The sequence below is a fragment of the Leucoraja erinacea genome, chromosome 5 (assembly GCF_028641065.1).
Source record: "Leucoraja erinacea ecotype New England chromosome 5, Leri_hhj_1, whole genome shotgun sequence".
Classification (NCBI taxonomy): domain Eukaryota; kingdom Metazoa; phylum Chordata; class Chondrichthyes; order Rajiformes; family Rajidae; genus Leucoraja; species Leucoraja erinaceus.
In genome coordinates, this window is record NC_073381.1 from 85,502,498 (window position 1) to 85,528,500 (window position 26,003).

The following is a 26,003-nucleotide window of genomic DNA, read 5'->3' on the forward strand; positions in this document are numbered from 1 at the left end:
TCTTGTCTCAGTCTGTGTTTAAATTTATTTCTAATACTGTATATGTTTATACCCCCCTTCCTCAATTATAACAGATAATCAACAATAATGGTGCCATTCCCCATTATAATGAGAGTTATCTGCATTTGGGTTCTTGAAAAATGTAGCTCATTTATCAAATAGGTGGTCGGTTGTGAAAATTAAGTAAAGCATGGTATGTATTGAGAACAACTGAAGATAGAAAAGAGAGAGGTGATGTGAAAGATATTCCCAAGATGGAAATATGAAATACTAGAGGACAGCTCTAAGGTAAGAGGGGCAACGTTTAAAGGAGATGTGTGGGCAAGTTTATACCACAAAGGGTGATGAGTGCCTGGGATGTGCTGTCAGGAACGATAGTGGAGGCAGATACAATATAGATGTATAAGAGGCTTTTAGATAGGCACACAAATATCTAGGGAATGGAGGAATATGGATTATGTGCAGGCAGGTAAGAGTTGATCTTGGCATCATGTTTGGCTCAGACATTGTGGGCCAGCCTGTTCCTGAGCTGTACTGTTCTAAACTTTCCATCTGACCTTAAAACTATGTCCTCTAGTCTTTGATATTTCCAATGTTGGGAACAAGACTTTCACTGACTGCCCTATTTATCTCTGCCTCTCATAATGTTATAAACTTCTATCAGGTCTCCCCTCAACCTCTGATGCTCCAGAAAAAATAATCCCATTTGTCCAACCTCTCTTTAGAGCTGATACTCATCTAGGCAGCATCCTGGTAAACCTTCTTTGCAGGCTTGCCAAAGCCTTCACATCCTCCCTGTAATGCGACCATCAGAGCGGCGCAAAGTACAACAAATGTGGCCTAACCAAAGTTTTATAGAGCTGCACCATGACTTCCTGATTTTTATACTCAAAAACCCGACCAAGGCCAGTTAACTTTGCGGCTTCTTTACCATGCTATCTACTTGTGCTGCCACTTTCTGGGAACCATCGACTTTTTCCCCAAGATTCTATTGTGGAAATGGTTAAGAGATAATTTGGAAGGGACATTGAAGAATTTCACTATCTTTTTTTAAATAGTTCCATGGGACCTTTTATGTTCAATTGAGAGTAGAAGTGAATTGTCTTATGTTATTTGGCATGGGAGAAGAAATTAGATTGCATGCAACCCTGTTTTCTGAGATTATTCTGATCTCTTGGTAATAAGCAGTGAGTGAAGTAAGATAAAAAGATAATTATAAAGCAAAGACAATAATTTTCAACTTCAGGATGGCCCAAAGGAAAGCATATGAAAACCTGTTTGTATACCAGAGGATCCTGCAACAGCAGAATTACTGAATGGTAGAAGGCCATTGTCAAATCTGTAAGAGCAATCCAGCCAATCACACCACTCAGCTCTCTCTCAAAAGCCCTGCTGTTTTTTTTAAATTTCACGTACATATTCAGCTTTCTTTTCATCAATGAAGGTGAATCTGCTTTCACTATTACCCCTGGAGATACAATCTAAACCCTGACCACTTGCTGTGCAAATCTTTTTTCCAATGTCCTTTATCAGTTTCATCAGACTCCTTTGTCAGTTGAACAGTTTCTCGCAATCGACCCAGTCTGTACAATTCAGAATTCTATATACCTTTATTAGACCCATGACCTTGCCATAACCTGTTTTTAGAAACGATCCTTGCTTTGTCAGTATAATCATAAAACCAAAATCTTTTCAACTGGAACTGTTTAGATAAATCTATTATGCGCCTCCTCTAAACCCTTAACATCTTTCCTAAAGACCATACACGATAAGTAATGCAATGTTTATTGAATGACCTCGGCTTTATATGAAAGCTTTTGATTTGGGGGAAAATATTGTTCATGACACTAGGATCCACCCCCTGCTCCTTTTTGAATTATAGCCAAAGGATCATATTTAGTAAAAACAGAAAATTCTGGAAACTTTCAGCAGGTCAGGCAGCATTGGTGGCCATGTTTCGATGTCAATGTTTCGGGTCCAAGATTCTTCATCAGAACTGGGAAAGAGAAAAATAAAAATGTAGTTTTCAGTAGCAGAAAGAAAAGGCAGTGTTGGCAGCATTTCACCGCCAAAGTGGATTGCTGTTAACACTGAAGTTTCAGCCTAGATTTATTTTCTCAAACCCCTGGAGAAGGGCTTGAAACCAGCATGCCAACAGTTGATGCACAAGTGTCTGCAGCATTCCATGGTAAATCTGTGCCAGCACTACAGCTATAATTAGCCTTGACATTATTTTTATCTTCCGACCTTGAACGTGATTGCTACAGTGACGAACAAAGAGATAAGATCTAACATCATAACATCCTAATTGAAGCCTGAATATCTTGTATTGTGTACTGGGAGCAAGTGAGGTGGGTTTGCAATTCCACAGAGAACTCCCAATCCCCAGTTCAAGGTTCAGTCATTTAAAAAAACCCACATCTATTTGATCCTCAAAACAGCACATCCCTACTGCTAAGTGTTCTTAAAGTGCATTAAGGGGTTATTTATCCTCCTTAATCATTGCAGCTTATTATTCATACACTTTGTTCATATTTGGAATGTCTGGAATGTGAGAATATAAGGGAACTTTGAGGCCTCTCAGTGTGCAGGGACTTCTCATAGGATGAGCGACCATTAGCTCTCTCTGGCATTGTCTTGTCAGTAAGTAGGGAGCGCCCTCTGCTGTGTTGGATTGTTTCACCAAATCTAATCTACAGGAATTCACATAGTAAGCATAAACACCCAAAGTCAGGGTGGGGGAGGAATCAAAACATAATTAATTATTGATAATGAACTCTCCACTACAATATTTGGCAATTTCTGTGCATTAACATATTAACTTTTATAAAAAAAGAGCAAGTCCCTACAATTTATTTTAGTTATCTCCTCGACCTGGGTTTGTGCCTGTGAGCTACATCTCTATTTCATCAACTGCCTAAAAGGGTAGGGTGTTACTGCCCAACTCAGCTGTGTACAGCATCAGCATGGAGAAAACCAGTCTCGTTATAGCATCTCTGCTCCGTGTAAACTTCGCATATAAATGCAGACATTTGAATTGTGATTCTATCAGGCAGTTTTGTTGCATTTTGTACAGTTTGCGCAGATTATAGGAGGAGATTGTTCTGAACAACTTTGAACTAAAAAAACAACAAAAAATCTTTGCTGTTAGATACTTGACCTTCTCAATATTTTGTTTCACTTTTTGAGTATGACCAATGATTACAGAATTACACTTCTGATTTGCTATCAGATTTGCTGTGTTATATGACACATTATTGGAAGGGCATTGAGGTTTTGGAGAGAGTGCAGAAGAGGTTTGTCAAGTTGCTGCTTTGATTGGAACATATTAGCTATTAGGAGAGGTTGGAGAAACATGGATTGAGTTATCTGGAGCTTCTGAGACCGAGGAGAGACCCGATAGAAGTATATAAAATTATGAAAGGCATAGATGAGATTATCAGTCCACCTTGTCTACCTCCCTTAACACTATGGCCCCCCTCAAAACAAGAACCGTAACTTTCAACACATCTTCACCCTGGTACACACCTGCACTTTGTAAACTGATACAGACTGGTCGCTGACTTGAACGACTCACAAAGAAATCAGCTCTCACAGTCCACCTTGAAGCTTACAAACTCCACCTCACTGATTACAAAATGCCCTCATTGCTGCAAAATCTGCCTACCTCTCCTCCATATTCATTGATCGCTGCCTAAACCACAGAACCCTCTTCTCCACAGTGGACAACCTCCTCAAGCCTCGAGCCAACACTCTCCCTACCTCTACTCCAGATCTCTGCAACTCATTCCTCCACTTTTTCGCTGATAAAATCAGCACCATCTATCAATCTTTATCCCCTGTACCCGACTCCCCAGCATTTACCCCACCACCTACCAAGGCCCCTCCTTTCAACATCTCCACTGACCTCCTTACCCCTCCTCCACACTGCTTCCTCTCCCAGTTTGACCTGGTCACCCCTATTGAAATCTCCAAACTCATCAGCTCTTCCAAACCCACTACCTGCTCCCTCGACCCTCTCCCCACTCCCCTGCTGAAGTCCTGCCTCCCCGTTCTCTGCCCCTACCTCACTAATCTCTTCAACTCCTCATGTCCCAAGGAATTGTCCCCTTCGCTTTCAAAACTGCTGCTGTCACACCAATCTTAAAGAAACCTGGTCTTGATCCCTCCTCTCTCATTAACTACCGCCCAATCTCAAACCTCCCCTTTCTTTCAAAAACCCTGGAGCGTATCGTTGCGTCGCAACTTCATTCCCACCTCCTTGCGTATAACCTACTTGAACCCCTCCAATCTGGCTTTCGCCCCCTCCAATCTGGCTTTCGCCCCCTCCATAGCACAGAAACTGCTCTCCTCAAAGTCCTCAACGACCTCCTCACCTCTGCTGACACTGGTTCCCTCAACATCCTCATCCACCTCGACCTGAGCGCAGCCTTCGATACAGTGAACCATAACATCCTGCTCACCAGACTCAAAGACCTCGACATTGAAGGCTCTGCACTCAGCTGGCTCCGCTCCTACCTTTCCAACAGATTTCACTTCATCTCTCTCCACAACCTCTGCTACAGCCACAGTCACTCAAGGCGCTCCCCAAGGCTCCGTACTCGGCCCTCTCCTCTTCATCATCTACATCCTCCCCCCTTGGTCAGATACTCCGCCACTTCAACCTGGACTTCCACTGTTACGCCGATGACACCCAGATCTACCTCGGCACCAAATCCCCCCACAACCCCCCCCCCCCTCTCCCATATCAACTCCTGTTTGTCAGCTATAAAAACCTGGATGCAACATAACTTCCTCAAACTCAACAGCGATAAGACAGAATTCCTCCTCATAGGCTCCAAAGCCACACTCAGCAAAATCAATAACCCCACTCTCACCATCGACGGCACCACTGTCTCCCCATCTCCCCAGGCCTGCAACCTTGGCGTGATCTTTGATTCCACCCTCTCCCTTGAGCCTCACATCCGCCATGTCATTAAAACCTCCTTCTTTCATCTCCGCAACATCGCCAAACTCAGACCCTCTCTCACACCTCCCGCTGCTAAAAGACTCATCCATGCCATCATCTCCTCCCGACTGGACTATTGCAACTCACTTCTCCTTGGCATCAGCTCCACCTACATCAACCGACTCCAACTGGTCCAGAACGCAGCCGCCCGACTCATCACCCACACCAAATCTTGGCATCACATCACTCCAGTCCTCAAACAACTTCACTGGCTTCCCATCTCCCACCGGATCACCTACAAAATCCTGATCCTCACCTACAAAGCCCTCCACCCATCTGGCCCCCCCCCCCCCCCCCATATCTCACTGACCTCCTCTCCCCCTACCAACCCTCACGGTCCCTCAGATCCACATCAGTCGGTCTCCTCTCCATCCACATGTCCAACCTCCGCAGTTTTGGGGACAGAGCCTTCTCCAGGGCAGCTCCCAGGCTCTGGAACTCCCTCCCCCAACTGATCCGCAATTCCGTGTCCCTCACCATCTTCCAGTCCCGCCTCAAGACCCATCTCTTCACCTCTGCCTATCCTTAGCCCCACGTCCCCCTCCCTTTTCATCTGTGCATTAATTGCCTCATATTGTGTTTTGAATTGTATTCTGTCTTTACTTTGTGTACTAGTCATGTCACTACTATTTATTTCATTCCCCTTGCATGTTTTTCCTCTACCTGCTAAATTTTTGTAAGGTGTCCTTGAGACTCTTGAAAGGCACCCATAAATAAAATTTATTATCATCAGTGTCTTTTCCTCAGGGTGGAAATTTCAGAAACTAGAGGGCATAGATTGAAGTTGAAAGGGAAGAAAGTTTAACGGAGATTTGCAAGCCATTCTTTTTACAGAGGACATGGGAGGTGCCTGGAACGTGTTACCCAACGAGGTGGCAGAGGCAGAAACGATAGGAGTGTTTAAGAGGTATTTGGATATACGCGCCAATAGACAGGAAATACAGAAGAGCCTGGTTCTGTGCTGTACTGTTTTATGTTTATGTTCCATGTACTCAGTGTAGACCTAACTTTTTCAGCCTTAAAGATTCTGTCAGATTCCCAGAGGCAGTTACTGCTCTCCGTACTAAATGCAGTGGAAGCTGAAGTGGTTTCCAGGGGTTCTATTGCATAAGTTACTGAATTACAAACATTAAGAGCTATTTCATATTTCCCTAAGACATTAGATATAGACATTTGACCCATGAGGTTCATGCCGGCTCTCGGAACAATTCCATTCCACGCTTACTTCCCTGTCATCTACCTACACTAAAGCAATTTAAATTAGCCAACTAACCTGCCAACCATTACATCTTACATGGAATGTGGGAATAAACTGGAACACAGGGAAACCCAGACAGATAAAGGGAGAATGTGCAAACTCCACACATGCAGTACTAGAGATCGGGATCTAACCTGGACCTCTTGAGCTATGAGATAGCAGTTGGATGAACCTTGTGGTTAAGTCCTTGTAATGATGGTTGTCCTGTTGGTGATGGTGAGAAATCATTTTTATGTCCATCTGCCAGACGGTGTTTTTTTGTGGTGTGGTCTATATATGGTGACAGAGTAATGACTTCTAAAGCCTTTGCTAATCTGTGACTCATGGCTAAATTGCTACTTTTGACAGTATAAGCATGTTCCTGGAAACTGACTACTGAGTATCAAAGAATAATGTAGGATTGTTCCAAATGTTTGTGCCAAATAATGATTATGTTGAGTTCTGGAATGATGTCTGTGGTCAGGTGGATACTGGTTATTAAATATTATTCCTTGAAGCTGTAATTTGGAGATGATAAACATAGAAACATAGAAAATAGGTGCAGGAGTAGGCCATTCGGCCCTTCGAGCCTGCACCGCCATTCAATATGATCATGGCTGATCATCCAACTCAGTATCCTGTACCTTCCTTCTCTCCATACCCCCTGATCCCTTTAGCCACAAGGGCCACATCTAACTCACTCTTAAATATAGCCAATGAACTGGCCTCAACTACCTTCTGTGGCAGAGAGTTCCAGAAACTCACCACTCTCTGAGTGAAAAATGTTTTTCTCATCGCGGTCCTAAAGGATTTCCCCTTTATCCTTAAACTGTGACCCCTTGTCCTGGACATCCCCAACATTGGGAACAATCTTCCTGCATCTAGCCTGTCCAACCCCCTAAGAATTTTGTACGTTTCTATAAGATTCCCCCTCAATCTTCTAAATTCTAGCGAGGGATAAAGGGATATTCCTGTCACTCTCTACTGCTTATGATCCCTGTTTCTAGAATTGATTATGCAGTAATATTCCACATTGTTTATAGATTCAGTCATATAACATGGAAACAATTCTGTCGGCCCAACTAATCCATGCCAACCAAGATGCCTATCTATGCTAGTCCTATTTGCCTGCGTTTGGCCCATATCCCTTTAAAACTCTCAAACCATGTACTTGTTGTCTAAATGTCTTTTAAACATTGTAATTGTACCTACTTCAACCACCTCCTGTTCCATATACCCATCATCCACTGTGTGAGCATTCTCAAAAGAAGGAAAAATGGGAAAGGAAATCTCAATCAGCCTGGCCTTCTCAAAACTCTTAAATCAGAGTACAACTTGATGAGAATATTCCGCATCTGCTGTCCCTGTTTCTTCCTTCATTCTATCATAAGTTATCTTATTGTGGCCCTCACTCTGTGTCCTGGCCTTCCTAATTCAGTTTTTCCAAATGTTTATCAGATGACCCTTCTCCAAGGTGTGAATGGGTGTATGTGCAATACAATAATGTGCACAATTTCCAAGCTTCTGTTTCAATCTTGGTTATGGCTGGAATATACATAAAGCCAATGACAAACTCATATTTTGTGGGTCAAGCAGCATCCCTGTGGAGAGAGGCAAGGGGGCAATCTATGTTTGAGTGTCCTGATGCAGGATCTCAACCTGAAACGTCGACCAGCTCTTTGGTGCAACTGATGCTGCTAGATCCGCTGAGTTGTCCAAGAATTTTTTATTTTGCTCACGTCATTCTGAATATTTATCTGACCCATTCACATATTTAAATAACCTAGGCTTCAAAACTCCAAACTTACCATTGCTGATTTTGTTGAGTTTTCTCAGAACATTGGACTCAATAAGTTTTTTTCTTTTCATAGTTGTAGGATGGCTTCAGAGATTTTCTTGTGGGATCCATTGATGCATTACTCCTTTGATAGCTCATCAATGCCCTTGAAGCACTTGCCGATCTTCTATCTGACTTCTTGCTTTTCATTGAACCTGACATTTCCTCCTGCTACAATCAGGCTTTTAATGTATCCTTTAAGAATGGTGTTGATTGTACCTGTTGCCTCAGTCAATCAGACACAAATTTTAGCCACTGTCCTCTCCAAAAGAGCCACTATTAAAGCTGCTAAATGTAATTTAGTAAAAGGAGTTAGTTACCATTTTATTTTCTTTCTAATGCTTCTCCATTAACTACTTGCTGTCACTCAGAATCTCAGAGCTCTTCCAGCTTTCTACCATCATACGACAGTCAGTCTGAAGAACAGTCCTGACCCGACACGTCGACTATCCATGTTTCTCCAGAGATGCTGCCTGACCCACTGAGTTACTCCAGCACTTTGTGTCTCTTTTTGTAAACCAGCATCTGCAGTTCCTTGTGTCTACCTCTGTGAACTTGCCTTCCAAGCCTTCCATCTGCAGAAAATCTTATCTCTGCCTGCAAAAGAAATGGGCAAGTAGATCATCAAACTTGCCAAGCTCCTTGGTCCTCTGTTGGTCTGTTAGCTCACTGTTGGTACATTAACCAGACCGCAGTGCAACATCCTTGCACATTTTCAGCCTGACCCCATTTTATGGACAGTTTGTGCTGTGGACAATATCAGTGGTGTCATATCAGTCATTATGCTTACTGATATGATACCAGCTGGAATCATCTGGATCAGTAAAAAAATAAACTGGTGAAAGAACTCAGTGAGTTAAACAGCATCTGTCAGTATTGTCATTAGATCCTTCTATCAATGATCAGAGTAAATGGTCAGAATAACTTTTGTCAAGAAATCTTCAAGTATTTATGCAATTCCAAAAAACCTTCTGGTATTAAAGCATGGGGAAGGTTATCAGAATGATTTAAGTGGTGAATATCTGGTTCAGTGATAGCACAGCAATAACCTCTCAATCAATGTCAACAAAATCACGCAACTCATTGTTGACTTGGGAAAGGAGAGGTCAGGAGACCATGTGGCAGCTTCCCTTAGTAGGTCGTCGGTGGAGAGAGTCAGCTGCTTCGAATCCTGGGTGCTAACATCTCGAATGACCTGTCCTGAACAGCGCATAGATGTAATCAGAAGAAGGCAAGTCTCTAGCAACTCTACTTCATGTGAACTTTAAAGGCATTTGGCATGTCACTAAATGCTCTTACAAGCTTCTATAGATGCACGGCAGAAAGTATCCTGTCTGGTTGCATCATGGTCTGTTTTGACAACTCGAATGCACAGGAACGCAGTTGGCTGCAGAGAGTGATGGATTCACCCCTGTCTTTCACGGGCACAGCCCACCCCTCCATCAAAAGCATCTTTGACAAACTACATCAAGAAGGTGGCATCTACCATCAAAGCTCTCCACCTATTTCTTGCTTCTATCGTTAGGCAGATAATTGAAGTCTCACACTACCAGGTTCAGGAGTAGCTTCTTTCATATAATTGTCAGGTTCTTGAACTGACCTGCACAATCCCATTGTTACCGTGGCAATGGAACCACCTTCCATACTACCATGGGCTCAGTTTCTAATTGTGTATTTTTGGCTGATTGTCCTGGTTTTTTTCGACAGATTTTTTTTACTGTCCTGCATAATTTTAGGTGAAATTTATGTTTGTGTGTGTGTCTATGTGTCTGTGTTGCTTCTCTAAGTAAGATTTTCATTGTAACTGTATCTCCCCATACTCGTGCATATGACAATAAACTCGAAGATAGACACAATAAACTTGAGGAAGTCAGCGGCCAGGCAGCATCTCTGGAGAGAAGGAATGGGTGACGTTTTAGGTCGAGACCTTTCTTCAGACTGGTTAGGGATAAGGGAAATGAGAGATATAGACCGTGATGTGGAGAGATAAAGAACAATGAATGAAAGATATGCAAAAGAGTAACGATAATAAAGGAACCAGGTCATTGTAAGCTGTTTGTAGGGTGAAAATGAGAAGCTTGTGCGACTTGGGTGGGGGAGGGATAGACAGAGAGCGAATGCTGGGGCTACCTAAAGTGAGAGAAATCAATATTCATACCACTTGGCTGCAAGCTGCCCAAGCGAAATATGAGATGCTGTTCCTCCAATTTGCCTTTAGCCTCACTGACAATGGAGGAGACCGAGGATAGAAAGGTCTGTGTAGGAATTTGAAGGAGAATTAAAGTGTCCAGCAATCGGGAGATCAGGTTGGTTCACGCAGGATGAGCGAAGGTGTTCTGTGAAACGATCGCACAGACAGTGTTTGGTCTCGCCAATGTATAAGAGTCCACATCTTGAACAATGATGAGGTTGGAGGAGGTACAGGTGAACCTCTGCTGTTGGGATCCCTGGACAGAGTCGAAGGAGGTGGTATAGCGACAGGTGTTGCATCTTCTGCGGTTGCAGGGGAAGGTACCTGGAGAGGGGGTGTTTTGGCTGGGAAGGGATGAGTTAACCAGGGAGTTGCGGAGGGAACGGTCTCTGCAGAAGGCGGAACGGAGTGGAGATGGGAAAATGTGGCTAGTGGTGGGATCCCGTTGGAGGTGGTGGAAATTTTGGAGGATTATGTGTTGTGTGTGACGGCTGATGGGGTGGAAGGTAAGGGCTAGGGATACTCTGCCTCTGTTGCGACTAGGGTGAGGGGGAGCAAGGACAGAGCTGCGGGATATAGAAGAGACACGAGTGAGGGCCTCATCTATGATGGGAGAGGGGAATCCCCGTTCCCTAAAGAATGAGGGTAACAACTCAGATGTTACCGAGGAGACACGAGTGAGGGCTTCATCCATAAATTCGACTCGACTTGACTTGAAATCTTATTGCTTTCAGTTAATGCATTACATTCTGCTTTATTGATGACAAATGTTGTGTTGTTATGTCAGCCTAATTACACGGGCTGCGTGGGTTTATCATTGTTCTATTTATTGAACTGCTTGAGCTGCCAGCATTCAATGTGCTACTATTTAAGGAGTTTCACATTTGTTGGGTTTCAAGCCAAAATACCTCTTGCTTATCCCATGAAAGTAATTAGGGGTTGTGTGTTTAGACTTTATTATTTTCCTCCACGTTCCAAGTTTTAACCAGATGTTGGTATAACAGCCTAATGGGAAAATGTACAACCTAAAAGTCAATTTGGAGATTACCAGTCAGATATGTTGTATGGACCGAGGGATTGAAAAGCCAGTGAATCTTATGAACATTTTATATTAAAATCAGACCAGAATCTTGCACAATTCGTTCATCTTGCACAATTTGCCAAAATTTGTAAACTTAACTAATGATAAGCAAAGATAATTTGAAACATTCTCCCAAAACATTTATTTGTATTATTTTGAATTTATTATGAATTACAGTTTCCTCCATAATGTTTGAGACAAAGACCCGTCATTTATTTATTTGCTCCACAATTTGGGATTTGTAATATTAAAAAAATCACATGTGGTTAATAAGGGCCATTTTTATACATTTTGGTTTCACCATGTAGAAATTACAGCTGTGTTTATACCCCCATTTCAGGGCACCATAATCTTTGGGACACATGGCTTCACAGGCGTTTGTAATTGCTCTGGTGTGTTAATTGCCTCCTTCATGCAGGTATAAGTGAGCTCTCAGCACCTCGTCTTTTCTCCAGTCTTTCCATCACCTTGGAAACTTTTATTACTGTTTATCAACATGGGGACCAAAGTTGTGCCAATGAAAGTCAAAGAAGCCAATATGAGACTGAGAAACAAGAATAATACTTAGAGACATCAGCCAAATCTTAGGCTTACCAAAATCAACTGTTTGGAACTTCATTAAGTAGAAAGAGAGCACTGGTGAGCTTACTAATTGCAAAGGCACTGGCAGGTCAAGGAAGACCTCCAGAGCTGAAGACAGAAGAATTCTCTCTATAATAAAGAAAAATCCCCAAACACCTGTCCGACAGATCAGAAACACTCTTCAGGAGTCAGGTGTGGATTTGTCAATGGCCACTGTCTGCAGAAGACTTCATGAACAGAAATACATAGGCTATACTGCAAGATGCAAACCACTGGTTAGCCGCAAAAATAGGATGGCCAGGTTACAGTTTGCCAAGAAGTACTTAAAAGAGCAACCACAGTTCTGGAAAAAGGTCTTGTGCACAGATGAGACGAAGATTAACTTATATCAGAGTGATGGCGAGAGGAAAGTATGGAGAAGAGAAGGAACTGCCCAGCATACCACCTCACCTGTGAAACACGGTGGTGGGGGTGTTATGGCCTGGGCATGTATGGCTGCAGAAGGAACTGGTTCACTTATCTTCATTGATGATTCAACTACTGATGGCATTAGCATAATGAATTCTGAAGTGTATAGACACATCCTATCTGCTCAAGTTCAAACAAATGCCTCAAAATTCATTCTACAGCAAGCCAATGATCCCAAACATACTGCTAAAGCAACAAAGGAATTTTTCAAAGCTAAAAAATGGTCAAATCTTGAGCGGCCAAGTCAATCACCCGATCTGAACCCAATTGAGCATGCCTTTTATATGCTGAAAAGAAAAGTGAAGGGGACTAGCCCCCAAAACAAGCATAAGCTAAAGATGGCAGCAATACAGGCCTGGCAGAGCATCACCAGAGAAGACACTCAACGACTGGTGATGTCCATGAATCGCAGACTTCAAGCAGTCATTGCATGCAAAGGATATGCAAGAAAATACTAAACATGACTACTTTCATTTACATGACATTGCTGTGTCCCAAACATTATGATGCCCTGAAACTGGGGGACTATGTAAAAACACTGCTGTAATTTATACATGAAACCAAAATGTATAAAAATGGTCTTTATTAAAATCTGACAATGTGCACTTTAACCACATATGATTTTTTTCTATTACAAATCTGAAATTGTGGAGTACAGAGGCAAATAAATAAATGATGGTTCTTTGTCCCAAACATTATAGCGAGCACTGTAAGAATAATTACAACACACAGATTACTTGGGCTGACTAATCAAGATGGTGGAAAGGTTTGATGTCTTTGCCTTCTATTCAGTTCCTCATACCACGAGTTTGCTGTGGGCTTCCCTGCATGCTCTTGCAGATTTGCCAAAAGTCCATGGTTCGGCCGAATCATATAACTATTTTCCAAGGGCCTTGCTATGCCTTCCATAATGATAGTCTAGGCTTTTCCCCACTACTGATATCAGATGAGCTGTTCTGCTGTGCCTATTTTTTTATCTCTCTCTTATATCTTAAAAAGTGGTGCAAAATAATTTTGCTGTGCTGTGCATAAGTCACAATAAAGAACCATTGAACCATTTGCTGCTATATGATGTGTGGAAACTATTCTAGAATTTGTGGAATTTTGCAAAATGGCGATCAGTGTGTTCCCATCTCTAGAGTTACCTCTTTCAAAAGCGTTGGATGGAGGCCACCAGTTCCAGGGGAATTACTGGCTTCATTAGTTTCTCCAATTTAAAAAAAAGTAATATTTCTTTCAGCTCTTCAGCTACTATCAACTTTCTCTCGCTAAATCCAAGAAGTGTTTCTATACACAAAAAAAACTGTTTTCTTTATGTTTCATGCTAGATTACTCTTGTACTCTCCTTTCCATTTCTTTATTGGTTTCTTAATCCCCCTTTGGTCTGAAGTTTTCCAGCCCTCAATCGTACATTGCACAGTACAACAGTGCTTACACCACTGTTGGTTCGATTAAATATTACCTCAAGCTTTTCTTGTTCGGCAATGGTGTGATCTCCTTGAACTCACATTGTGCACACGAGTAGCTTCCTCTCATGGTGATTCCATACATTCCCTGAACATGTTCATGAATCCAACTCTGATTTTTCATTTGCTATTATAGCGTGTGACGTAATCAGGAAGAAAATCAAACCAAATATAATTTGTCTGTAACATTCTCAAGAAAAAAATAACATTGTGATCTTAAACTTGTTTTTGTTGAATCATTTTTGTTAATTGAAAACGTTTTATTACAAAGAAGGAAAACTGACTTTAAGGAATGAACTGTGAGAGATGATAATTAGTTTTGCTAGTGATACAGTGATTAACCTAGTTGTGGGTGGAAGCTGGAGAAATTGTGATGGCCTCTCAGCCACCTAGTCGTTACAATTACATGTTATAAGAAATAGAAGCAAGATTGAGCTATTCAAGGGTCTGAAGAAGGGTCCCGGGCACAAAATGTCACTTATCCATCTTCTCCAGAAATGCTGCCTGACCTGTGGAGTTACTCCAGCATTTTGTGTCTTCTTTTGTAAAGCTGCATCTGCAGTTCCTTGTATCTCCTGTTACGGTGGTGCAGCGGTAGAGTTGCTGCCTTGCAGCGAATGCAGCGCCGGAGACCCAGGTTCGATCCTGATTATGGGTGCTGCCTGTACGGAGTTTGTGCGTTCTCCCCGTGACCTACGTGGGTTTTCCCTGAGATCTTCAGTTTCCTCCCACATTTCAAAGACAAACAGGTTTGTAGGTTAATTGGCTTTGTAAATGTAAAAAAGAATTGTCCCTAATGGGTGTAGGATAGTGTTAATGTGCGGGGATCGCAGGTCGGCGAGGACCTGGTGGGCCAAAGGGCCTGTTTCCGTGCTGTATCTCGAATGCCTTCATGCAATTAAGGCCCACTTCTAACCCCACTCTTTGGTCTTTGTTTTTGGTTCCAAATTCTTGCTGCATTTCTGTCTCCTTTGGATCACCACCAGTACAATATCAGCAATCTTTTTTCTGCCCTCTTCTGGCCTCTTCATCAATCTGCTTCCTGCTAAATCTGGTGCTATCTCATTCCCAAGTGGAACATTCTAACGTACGAGTCCATTACACTGGCTGATTGCCTGTTTATACCTCGGGCTGTTGAAACCCTGGATCTATCAGTTCATCAATTCAATTATTGACTCCTGGCTTACTTTCTTTCTGAACATTCCTGTTTACAGCCCTCACGCACTATTCATTTACAGCATGTCTTTGCCTGTGAGCGTTGGAGCAAAGAATCAGCAGTCCATAAGCAGGTCTTTGGACCTGTTCCACAATGCAATTCCACTCAAGGCTGCATCAACATCAACTTGCCTTGTTTTCCCATATCTCACGAGTAATATCAATCTCATTTTTGATTTTTTTAATTATATCGTGCCAACAGACATTTCCGACCACAACATTTTGAGATCCTTTTCCATTTTGTGCAGAATTACTTCCTGGCTTCATCCTGGGTAGTCTGGATCTAATTTTCAACTGTTTTTTGAAGTTTTCTACTTTTTCAATGGCCCAGCAAAATAACTCAATGTCCTTGTCCTCCATTGTTAATGTTGATAGCTACTGTTGCACCCAAGCCTAATATCTAATTTCCTGTGGCACATACATTTTCCTTACTTTCATGGAAAACCACACTTTATTTTGTCAATTAATTTATCAACTTATTTATCAATTTAAAAAAATTATCATGACCTTCCCCTCTGCAAGTCTCCCTTGAAACCTTTCTGCCTTTGAAGACACTAAACCAGTCTGCTGTTCAAGCCACCTTCCTGGCCCTTCGGCCCACTGAGTCCACACCGACCAGCGATCACCTGTACACAAACACTATCGCACACTAAGGACAATTTACAATTATACCAATGCAATTAACCTACAAACTTGTATGTCTTTGGAGTGTGGGAAGAATCCGGAGCTCCAGGGGAAAACCAGGATCATAGGGAGAACATACAATCTCCCTACAGACAGCACCTGTAGTCAGGACGAAACCCGGGTCTCTGGTGCTGTAAGGCAGCAACTCTACCCTGGAAGTGCTTGCTGACACCGTCGCTGTACTGCCTTGTTCATCTAAAAATGGTGTCTTCACTTTCCTTGTTGGCACAGTTACATGGTCTGAGATACTACCTTGTCATAGTCATACAGTGTGGAAACAGGCCCTTCAACCCTACTTGTCACATCTACACTAGTCCCCCCCCCCCCCCCCCCCCGCCTGTGTTTGGCGCATATCCCTCTAAACCTGTCCTATCCATGTACCTGTTTAAATGTTCTTAAACGTCGCGATAGTACCTGCCTCAACTACCTTCTCCAGCAGCTCGTTTCATACACCCATCACCCACCCCCTCAGGTTCCTATTAAATCTTTCCTCCCTCACAAATGTCCTCTGGTTCTCAATTCCCCTCCTCTGGGTAAAATACTGCATTTGCCCGATCTATTTCTCTCATGATCTTGCGTAGATTGCTGTAGAAATGCTGACTGATTTAATTTTGCCAGTGGCTTTCAGTAATGATTTTTGTCTTAGGCTGACTCTCCTGTAGCCATTCGCAGCTTTATCCAATCCATAAAGATAGCAAGAGTTAGATTACCGCTGGGTGCTTACCACTTCTGCAGTGTCCTGTAAACACTGTCAAGCTGAAATTGAAAATTCTTTATAAAATGGTTGTTTGTTTTTCAAAGTGTAATGAACTGCATTAGAGTTTGGATTTCACAGGCCTGTAGACTTGAACACAACCATATATCTCACGATTTACCACAGACTCTCGCAGTTTATCATTTGGTTAATTGTAATCACACTTGCATGCTCTTTCACAGACACAGCATCACCCTCTCGCACTTTATTTATCCACAACATTGTGAATGTTGTAGGCAATCATCGCATTATTATCCCTCAATAACCAACCTGATCTCCCTTTGGCTCAGCACTTCAGCTCCCCCTCCCATTCCAAATCCGACCTTTCTGTCCTGGGCCTCCTCCATGGCCAGTGTGAGTCCCATCGCAAATTGGAGGAGCAGCACCTCATATTTTGCTTGGGTAGTTTACACCCCAGCGGTATGAACATTGACTTCTCCAATTTCAGGTAGTCCTTGCTTTCTTCCTTCTTTCCCTCCCCTTCCCAGCTCTCCCACAACCTACTGTCTCTGCCTCTTCCTTTCTTTTTCCCTCCCAATCCCCCACCCCCACATCAGTCTGAAGAAAGGTCTCGACCCGAAACGTCGCCTATTTCTTCTCTCCATAGATGCTGCCTCACCCGCTGATTTTCTCCAGCATTTTTGTCTACCTTCGATTTTTCCAGCATCTGCAGTTCTTTCTTAAACATTATTATCCCTCATCTTAGTGGCCATTTCAGAGGGCATTTAAAGGTGAATCACAAAGCTGTGATTACATATTGGTCACACAGGGTTATGGCAGTAGAACTCTTCCCTCAAAAAGTGTGTTCTTATGACAATACTGTACTTTCGTAATCATTGTTGCATAGCAAACATTTGTTTTCCAGTCATATTTAATTTAAATGTTTCCATTACAGTGGTATGGTTGGAACCTATACCTCCAAATCAGAAATCCTTTTCTTGGTTCCCAGTCATGGAAATGTGTCTGCATCTCTACTTTTATTTCCCTCTCTCTCACTCACACACATACTCCCACACAACCCTTCTCAGTCCCACAAATCTCTCCCACATGCGCATGCATCCACATTTACTCCACCTTTCCATCATATTTAATGGTTGACGGTTGTACCTAGTTGCTCTATTCACCAGGTCTGGTACAGAAGTGTGTATTTGTAATGCATCCTTCTGGTAGAATAGTGAGTGAAATCTTCAAATGAAAAATGGCAGCACTAAGCAGGAGATACTTCGTGCAGATCTGATGTTCAAGGCTTTTTGATGGAAGAGATTACTGTACAGATGTATTTTAGCCAAGACACAGTGTTTTAGAAGCTACAAAGAGTGGGGTCACCTATTAACAAATATTAAAGAGATTTAAAAAAGACACAAAATGCTGGAGTAACTTAGCAGGTCAGGCAGTGTCTTTGGAGAACATGGATAGGTAACATTTCGGCTTGGGACGCTTCTTTAAGGATCCTGGCCCGAAATGTTGCTCATCCATGTTCTCGAGATGCTGCCTGACCCAATGAGTTGCTTTGGCACTTTATGTCTTTTTTTGTATTCCAACAATTGCAGTATCCTTGTGTCTATATCGGGTGTCTCCAATCTATGGACGCGGGCCACATCCTGCCCTCAGCAAGCTCTTAACATGTTCCGTGTGGCAGGTCAAGCAACATGTGTGCAGAGAGGTCCAGAGTTAATGTTTCAGGTCAATTATTTTTTTTATTCAGAACTGTGTGACCAGAGGCCTGGATCCAGAGACATAAATTCAAGTCCTCCACGGCAGCTGTAGAATTTAAATTCTGTGAATCATCGAAATTGTTATAAGATGTCCGAGTTACAGTAGTACACAAATGGTCAGTGTTGTGCTGTTTCAAAAAGCTATTCTTCTCGTTATGCAGGGACATCAAACCAGACAACATTCTTCTGGATGTAAATGGACATATCCGACTGGCAGACTTTGGCTCTTGTCTCAAGCTCATGGAAGATGGCACAGTAAGTTGAGAGGAACTTAAAAAATCAATCAAACTGTGAATGAGATATATTGCTTCATTATTATGTCTAAATTGTGCTCAGGTGCAGATTGAGGCTTTGCTCATGATATTTATTAATCCTAACTTCCTCCCTTTCCATTCTCCCTCAATGTGCTGTTTCCCAAACCAATTATCCTTGAGAATTTGATTTGTGCTGCGGAGACCCAGGTTTGAAGCAACCCCCAAATCTGTGGGTCTATGAGCCTTGATAATTAAGTGAAAACATTCAGCCCAATTTGTATTAGTACTGAATGTTTCACTGAAACATACAGGGAGGAAAATATTCTGAAGCACTAGTTCAAAAATTAGCCAGCTGGATGTTATCAGAATAAAGTGCCTCTTATTCAAAATACCTGACTGGCCATTGGTTTAAACTAATCTTGTGTGTTATGGTGCACTCAGTTAGCATGTTATATTTGGACTTGTAAGAGATCTGCTGTCAAACATTTATTTGTATCTGAGTAATAGTTTAAAAACAGGACTAAGTGGGACCTGTTTGGTCCCTGTCACACAGGAAGCCTGGTCCCTATATGTAATATTCCACCACTCACCCGTTTCCCCAATGCAATCTGTCCCCCCAACGCAATATTGCACCACTCACTCATAGCCCCCAACTGCGCAGGCACGGCTCATTTCCCCTCATCCCCAGCACACCCTCCCCCTCCTCTTCACCCTCCATCTTCTTTCCCCTCTCCCCCTCCCCAATCCCTCCCTCACCTCTCCCTCCCTCTCCTTTCCCCTACCCTCAGTCACTCCCTCCCTCCATCCATAAAAAGCAGCACCTGCAGTTCCTTCCTCCACAGGTCATTCATTGTTAGCTGTGGTTTAGATCCCGTTGACTTGACGATTTGACCAGTTTGCATCATGTGTGTGTGTGTGTGTGTGTATGTGTGAGTTACTCAAACTCCACGCAAACTGCTCGACCACCCTGCAACCCGACTCTCCCTCCCTCCCTCTGCCCACTCCAGCTCAGCCGCCGCTCAGCCCGTCCCCATCCTGTCCAACTGCCCGCTGCTGCCGTTCGGCCCGTCCCCGCCCTGCCCACCCCCCTACCTGCCTGACTGCACGCTGCTGCCACTGGGCCGCGGGGGGGGGAGGGGGATGGGGTCCGTGTTCGTCACGGAGGGCACCATGAGTTTCGATGAGCTGGTGGAGAAGATCTCCGAGAATGGCGGCGGCGGAGGAGACGGATCCAGGGGGACGGGTAGACGGGACCACCATTGCCGCAGAGGGCAGGCGGGGGAGAGGGGTGAATGATGAGGGAGCGAGGGACGGGACGAGCACCTTCACTGGGCCTCCACTGAACCCCCCCCCCCCCCCCCCGCGGCCGCCGCCAGTGCTGGGGGAGACGATAGACAAGTTACTGTGAGGGGGGGGGGGGGGGGGAGAGGAGTTTGTGAGTGAGGCGGGACAGGCCGCTGCCGGTTGGGCAGGAAGGGTCGTCGCCATACCGGCCGTGGCATTGACTGACAGGAGAAGGGACCAATCTGCGTGGCGCTGACTGAAGGAATCTGCGCACACGCGTTTTTAAAGATTTTTAAACCTCAATAACTTTTACAATATACCACCGATCGGAACAAAACTTGTGGCACTCGCAGCACAGAAGACGGTGAGTAACCTGCCGAAAAATCGTAGCGCTATCACGTACTGTTTTTGCGCAAATAAAAAACCCCGCAAACCGAAAGAGCATAAGATCAAAGTTTTAGTTATGTATAGATAGATAGATTGCTGTAGATTTTAAATATACTTTTATCGCAACAATAGGGCTACATTTAGAAAGTTGTGCCAATTGTTCTCCCACATCGGTTCTTATTTTTGTGATATGCTCATCTCACATTCCTTTTTATTACAGCGAACGATTACTCTGCTCAGCAAGGATCAGGTAACCTAGGCAGGCGGCACGTATGTGTGTCTCACGCTCTATCCACCAGTTTGAGCACTGGGGACCCTGCTGCACTTCACCTGCACCACAAGCCAAACTTGGGGCAGAAACGTGCAACCACCGCAGCCAACATGTGCCCTGGTGATCTAATGTAGAACTTAACCAGACCTTTACCAGGTTTATCACGTTATAAATATCTGACACTTTAACACTCTGCCTTGTACTAGTATCTCACTCTCCCATTCCTTTACTCAGTTCAATGGTTCAGTGATTCTGTGGGGCTTTATTTCTCACAAATGCAACTGCATGCGAAATCCCATTTGCATATATTACACTTGCTGGCGCCACCATTTTTGGCGTAATTATTCAAAATACGGTCGGCCCGCCGCTTAATGTACTGTAATAGTTTCCGTGAACCAACGTCCCTCTCCTCTCCTCTCCATCCTTGTGGCCCTGGGGCGCCTCCAGCACCCGAACTTGAAGGCACTAGAGACATTACCCCGGTCCCAAAGATTATGGTGCCCTGAAATGGGGGGACTATGTATAAACACTGCTGAAATTTCTACATGGTGAAACCAAAATGTATAAAACTGGCCTCTATTAAAATCTGACAATTAGCACTTTAACCACATGCGATTTTTTTTCTATTACAAATCTCAAATAGTGGAGCACAGAGGCAAATAAATAAATGATGGGTCTTTGTCCCAAACATTATGGAGGGCACTGTATCTCTCCCTTCTAAACCCATTCTCCTACCTTCTCCCCATAAAGCCTGACACCTGTACTAATCAAGAATCTATCTATCTCTGCCTTAAAAATATCCATTGACTTGGCCTCCACAGCCTTTGGTGCCAAATAATTCCACAGATTCAAAGAAATAAATTGACTAAAGAAATTCCCCCTCATCTCCTCCTTAAAGGAACGTCCTTTAATTCTGAGGCTATGACCTCTATTCCTAAACTCTCCCACTAGTGGAAACATCCTCTCCACATCCACTCAATCCAAGCCTTTCCCTATTCCGTAAGTTTCAATAAGGTCCCCCCCTAATGCTTCTAAACTCCAGCGAGTACAGGCCCAGTGCTGTCAATTTATATAATTGTTCACATTAAATTCTGAATGAAGCCTTCTAATATTTCATTGAAATGTTCGGACTATACATATGCTTATACAGGTAAAATTTGGTCCTATGTTATTGGGTAAATTGGAATGCTTTTCACGGTTCCTGTATACATGTGTATTCCTTTCATGGAGGTTAACTCCTGCAGTTAAACCTCTGATAGTCAGGTTTCTTTATTGAACAGCGAAGGAAAAAAAATATTTGAAATATCTACCTTTTAATTCCCGCACATTATTTCCCATGGCATAAAGTTGCACGGTATAGCTGGTTTCAAGGTGCTTTTGCTCACTGTCCGCTGATTTATTTCTGCTTAGAGTGCTTGCTGTGACTGGATTATCCTCTTTGTACCTCAGCAAGAATATACTAGCAGATGTCACGCTGACTACTAATCTATAATATAGGCACTTTTCATTCAAACAATGGAGATTACAGTTGATATTTCCTATGTGGTTTATGTTGCAAATGATGAAGTCAAATGTTTTAATGTCATTTTGAATTTGGCCATGTAGGTTACCATGGCTACTTTGATTAAACTACAGGTTTCAAGACTCCCTTCCAGTAACAAGTCTTCCTGACCAGGCAATTTATATTCATCCTTTCATCATTTCTGGGTCAAAATTCTGGAATTCTCTGAAAATAACACTGTGGGAGTATCTTCACCACAAGACAACCAGTCTTGACAACCAGAAGGAAATCCAAAACTGTGCAATTATGAATTTAAAATGTTTACTATTATTTACTTAAAACATCAAGGATAGCTTTTTACTACTCACTGTGCCTTTCTCTCCAATAAAACAGACTTGGTCAAGTTTCTGAATTAGATCTGTGGTCAGAACAATGAATCACTGCTGACAATACGCAGCTGTTTAGATTGGATGAATATCACATGTATCGTATTTATCTGATATATAAATTTTCCCTGTGTTCGTTCTTGGCATCTGTTTTGAAATGCTGAATTTGATTATCACATTGGGTTAAATCTATTGAAAACTGAAGAATTGCTGTTGGCCAGAGCATGAAGGTTATCTAGTGAGCATTAAGCAGAGTCAGATTCTTGACTGGGTCAGCTATTGATCTCTGATGTTGCCAAATGTGGTTGGTGGGGATGAGGATCGGAGGTGGAAAGAGTGCAGATGCTGGAGAATTTGTCTCTGGAATGTTACTGATACAATAAGAACTGAAAATGCTATGGATGTTTGGTCGTTAAGAAGTACCTAGCGGAAGAGAAACAAAGCTAATGTTTTGTCAGTCGGCTGTTGCTTCTGCATTTAGTTTCAGTGGAGCTTTGGCAATCCATGGTTTCTCGTATTCAGATGGGAAAAAAAGAAATAAAGTGCTGGAGTAACTCAGCGTGTCAGACAGCATTTCTGGAGATTACACAGAAAAGCTGGAGAAACTCAGCGGGTGCAGCAGCATCTATGGAGCGAAGGAAATAGGCAACGTTTCGGGCCGAAACCCTTCTTCAGATTTCTGGAGAATTTGGATAGGTGACATTTCAGATCTCGATCCAAAATGTCACCTATCCAAGTTCTCTATAGATGCTGCCTCACCTACTGATTTACTCGAGCAATTTGTGTCTTATTTAGTAAATCAGCATCTGTTGCTCCTTATTTCTCCACATGGGAAAAATGCTTTTCAAATGGACATTCAAGTGAACATGTATTTGACAAGATTGGCATGGCTGAACGTTTAAAACATAACTGCTGTGATGCAGCTTTTGTACAAAATTAATGGGATCTAATCTTTTACATTTCTAATGCAGGTCCAGTCTTCTGTGGCAGTGGGGACCCCTGACTACATTTCCCCTGAGATTCTTCAGGCCATGGAAGATGGTAAAGGAAAGTATGGGCCAGAGTGTGACTGGTGGTCACTTGGCGTCTGCATGTATGAGATGCTTTTCGGGGAAACTCCTTTCTATGCGGAATCTTTAGTGGAGACGTATGGAAAAATCATGAATCACAAAGTGAGTATTGTGTAATGTCCCGCCCATGTACATCCTTTGTTCCTTATATTTTCTTCCGTTAAATATTGATCATATTTAGTTCTGCAGAGACTCATTAGTGAGCCAAGAGAGTCTAGGACCAGAGGGAACAGCCTCAGAATAAAAGGATGTAGCTTTAGAATGGAGATGAGGATGAATTTATTTAACCAAAGGGTGGTTACTCTGAGGAATTTATTGCCACAGATGGCTTTGGAGGCCAAGTCATTGGGTATTTTTAAGGTGGAGATTGATAGGTTCTTGATTAGTAAGGGTGTCAACGGTTACAAATTGGTCTAACTGTTGGAATTCCCTGCTCTATAACACTGGGAGCACCTTCCCTGATGGACTGTTATAATTTCAGAATGCTACGCACTACCACCTTCTCATTTAGAGAGTGGTAATAAGTGTGACTTACCAGCGATACCGACAGTCCAAAAAAAAACTTTATCCCCTATCAATATACTCATGCGTCAAATACAGTACAGGAATACGCCCTTTGACTCACGGTGTTTGTGCTGAATTAAACTAATCTCCTCAGACTGCATGTGATCCATATCCCTCCATTCCCTATCTAAAATCCTCTTAAACTTCACAATCATACATAAATATTCAATTTTTGACCACCCTCTACAATCTCTGCTTCTCAATATCCTCGTATCAATGCCTACGTCCAATTTTTCTTGTTGGATCCCCTTTCCTCCATTCCCTCTTCCTTAGTCCCCAATAATATCTTCCAATGATAATTCTAAGGAAACTAATGTTGAAACTGAAGCTGTACATGTGACTGTGTGCATATGTGTGCACATGTCACATGGGCGAGGGTGGTGGCAGGTGTTCTGTGAATATATTGATTTAATTAATTTTAAAATGCTCTCTTTCTGGTTGTGATGCTTTGGGAGAGCATCTTTGATTTTGGATGCACAGGACCATTGTATTGGATTGATAGATTTTCTGGATTATTCGATATCATTACTACTTCAACACTTGGGCGGCACAGTGGCACAGCGGGAGAGTTGCTGCCCCAGGTTCGATCCTGACTACAGGTGCTTGTCTGTGCGTTCTCCCAGTGACCTACATGGGTTTTCTCCCGTAGACAAAAAATGCTGGAGTAACTGGAACAGGCAGCATCTCTGGAGCGAAGGAATGGGGATGTTTCGGGTCGAGACCCTTCATCAGACTTTTCTCTGGGATCCACGCTGTATCTCTAAAACTTTGTTCATTTACTTTTTCAAGGGGTTAGGCAGCATGATCAATTTTAATCAATCCAGGTAAACTGAAAGTGAATGTGGAAATGAGGGCGGGGGGCAGTGAATGGAAGGGAGCCTCAGGAATTGGTCCCCGACACTGCACGGTAACTGGGCCCCGCTGAATGCAAAGGGAGCACAGAAATTGGGGCCTCAGTGAGTGGCAGAAGATCAATAACTGGGCCCCAGTGAGTGGAAAGGAAGCACGGCAAACCTTTTCTACTGAGTCTGACACAGAACCATTGGGATTTTGAACAATTGGTTATCAGATTATCATTGTTTTAGCATGCGTGGAGGTGATTGTCAATTGATTCTTCAGAAATCTTGGTTAATGTTGAATAGACTGTTATGGGGGAATGCTCTAGCTTGCAGCGTTCCCTTTAGTTTGGAATTGCATGCACAACACGTTGATAGGTATCATGTTAGTACTGGGAGTAGTTTCTAAAACCTGATTTTCTTTACTGATAACTTACCAACTCCTGCTTCAGGTTCTGCAATTAACTTCTACATTTAACACTTATACAACCAGGAGCGATTCCAGTTTCCGGTCCAAATCACCGACATCTCTGAAAATGCTAAGGACCTCATCCGGAGGCTGATCTGTAGCCGGGAGCATCGGCTGGGCCAAAACGGGATTGAAGACTTTAAGAAGCACTCCTTCTTTGCCTGCATTGACTGGGATAACATCAGAAACTGTGAAGCACCCTACATTCCCGAAGTCAGCAGCCCCACAGACACATCAAACTTTGATGTCGACGATGACTGTTTAAAGAATTCTGTGAGTTTTGTTTGGAGAGGGAGAATTTAGATTGAAAGTGATGGTGAGGATTTTTTAATTGAAAATGTATTTGCCTTATATAAAGAAAGGAATCCTAAATGTTGCCAATAGCTTCTTAAAGGTCATGAGAATTCATCTATAATCATAGAACAGATGAAGGGTAAAAGATTTAATAGCAACCTGAGGGGTAATTTATTTACATAAAGGGTGGTGGGTGTACGGAACGAGGCAGGCATTCTCACAGCATTTAAGATGCAATCAGACAGGTACATGGTAGGATAGGTTTAGAGGTGGGACCAGTGTAGATGACATATGTTGGTAGGTGTGGGCAAGTTGGGCCAAAGGTCTTGTTTCCACGCTCTATGACTATGAATAGTCATAGCATACATGTTGCTGTTCAGCCCACTCTATACTGGTTTTACAATCCAACTGCTCCCACTCTCCCACCTTCTCCTCATTACCCAGTAAAT

At 42.9% G+C, this 26,003-nt stretch overlaps 1 protein-coding gene across 1 annotated transcript in view; it reads left to right on the top strand.

Moving 5' to 3' along the window:
• Nucleotides 1-26,003, top strand: part of LOC129697513 (serine/threonine-protein kinase MRCK alpha-like) — a 308,786-nt gene that overhangs the window by 162,344 nt on the left and 120,439 nt on the right. The window contains 3 exon segments of the mRNA XM_055636147.1: nucleotides 18,400-18,493; nucleotides 23,293-23,493; nucleotides 25,285-25,533. Coding sequence (XP_055492122.1) covers nucleotides 18,400-18,493; nucleotides 23,293-23,493; nucleotides 25,285-25,533 — 544 coding nt within the window.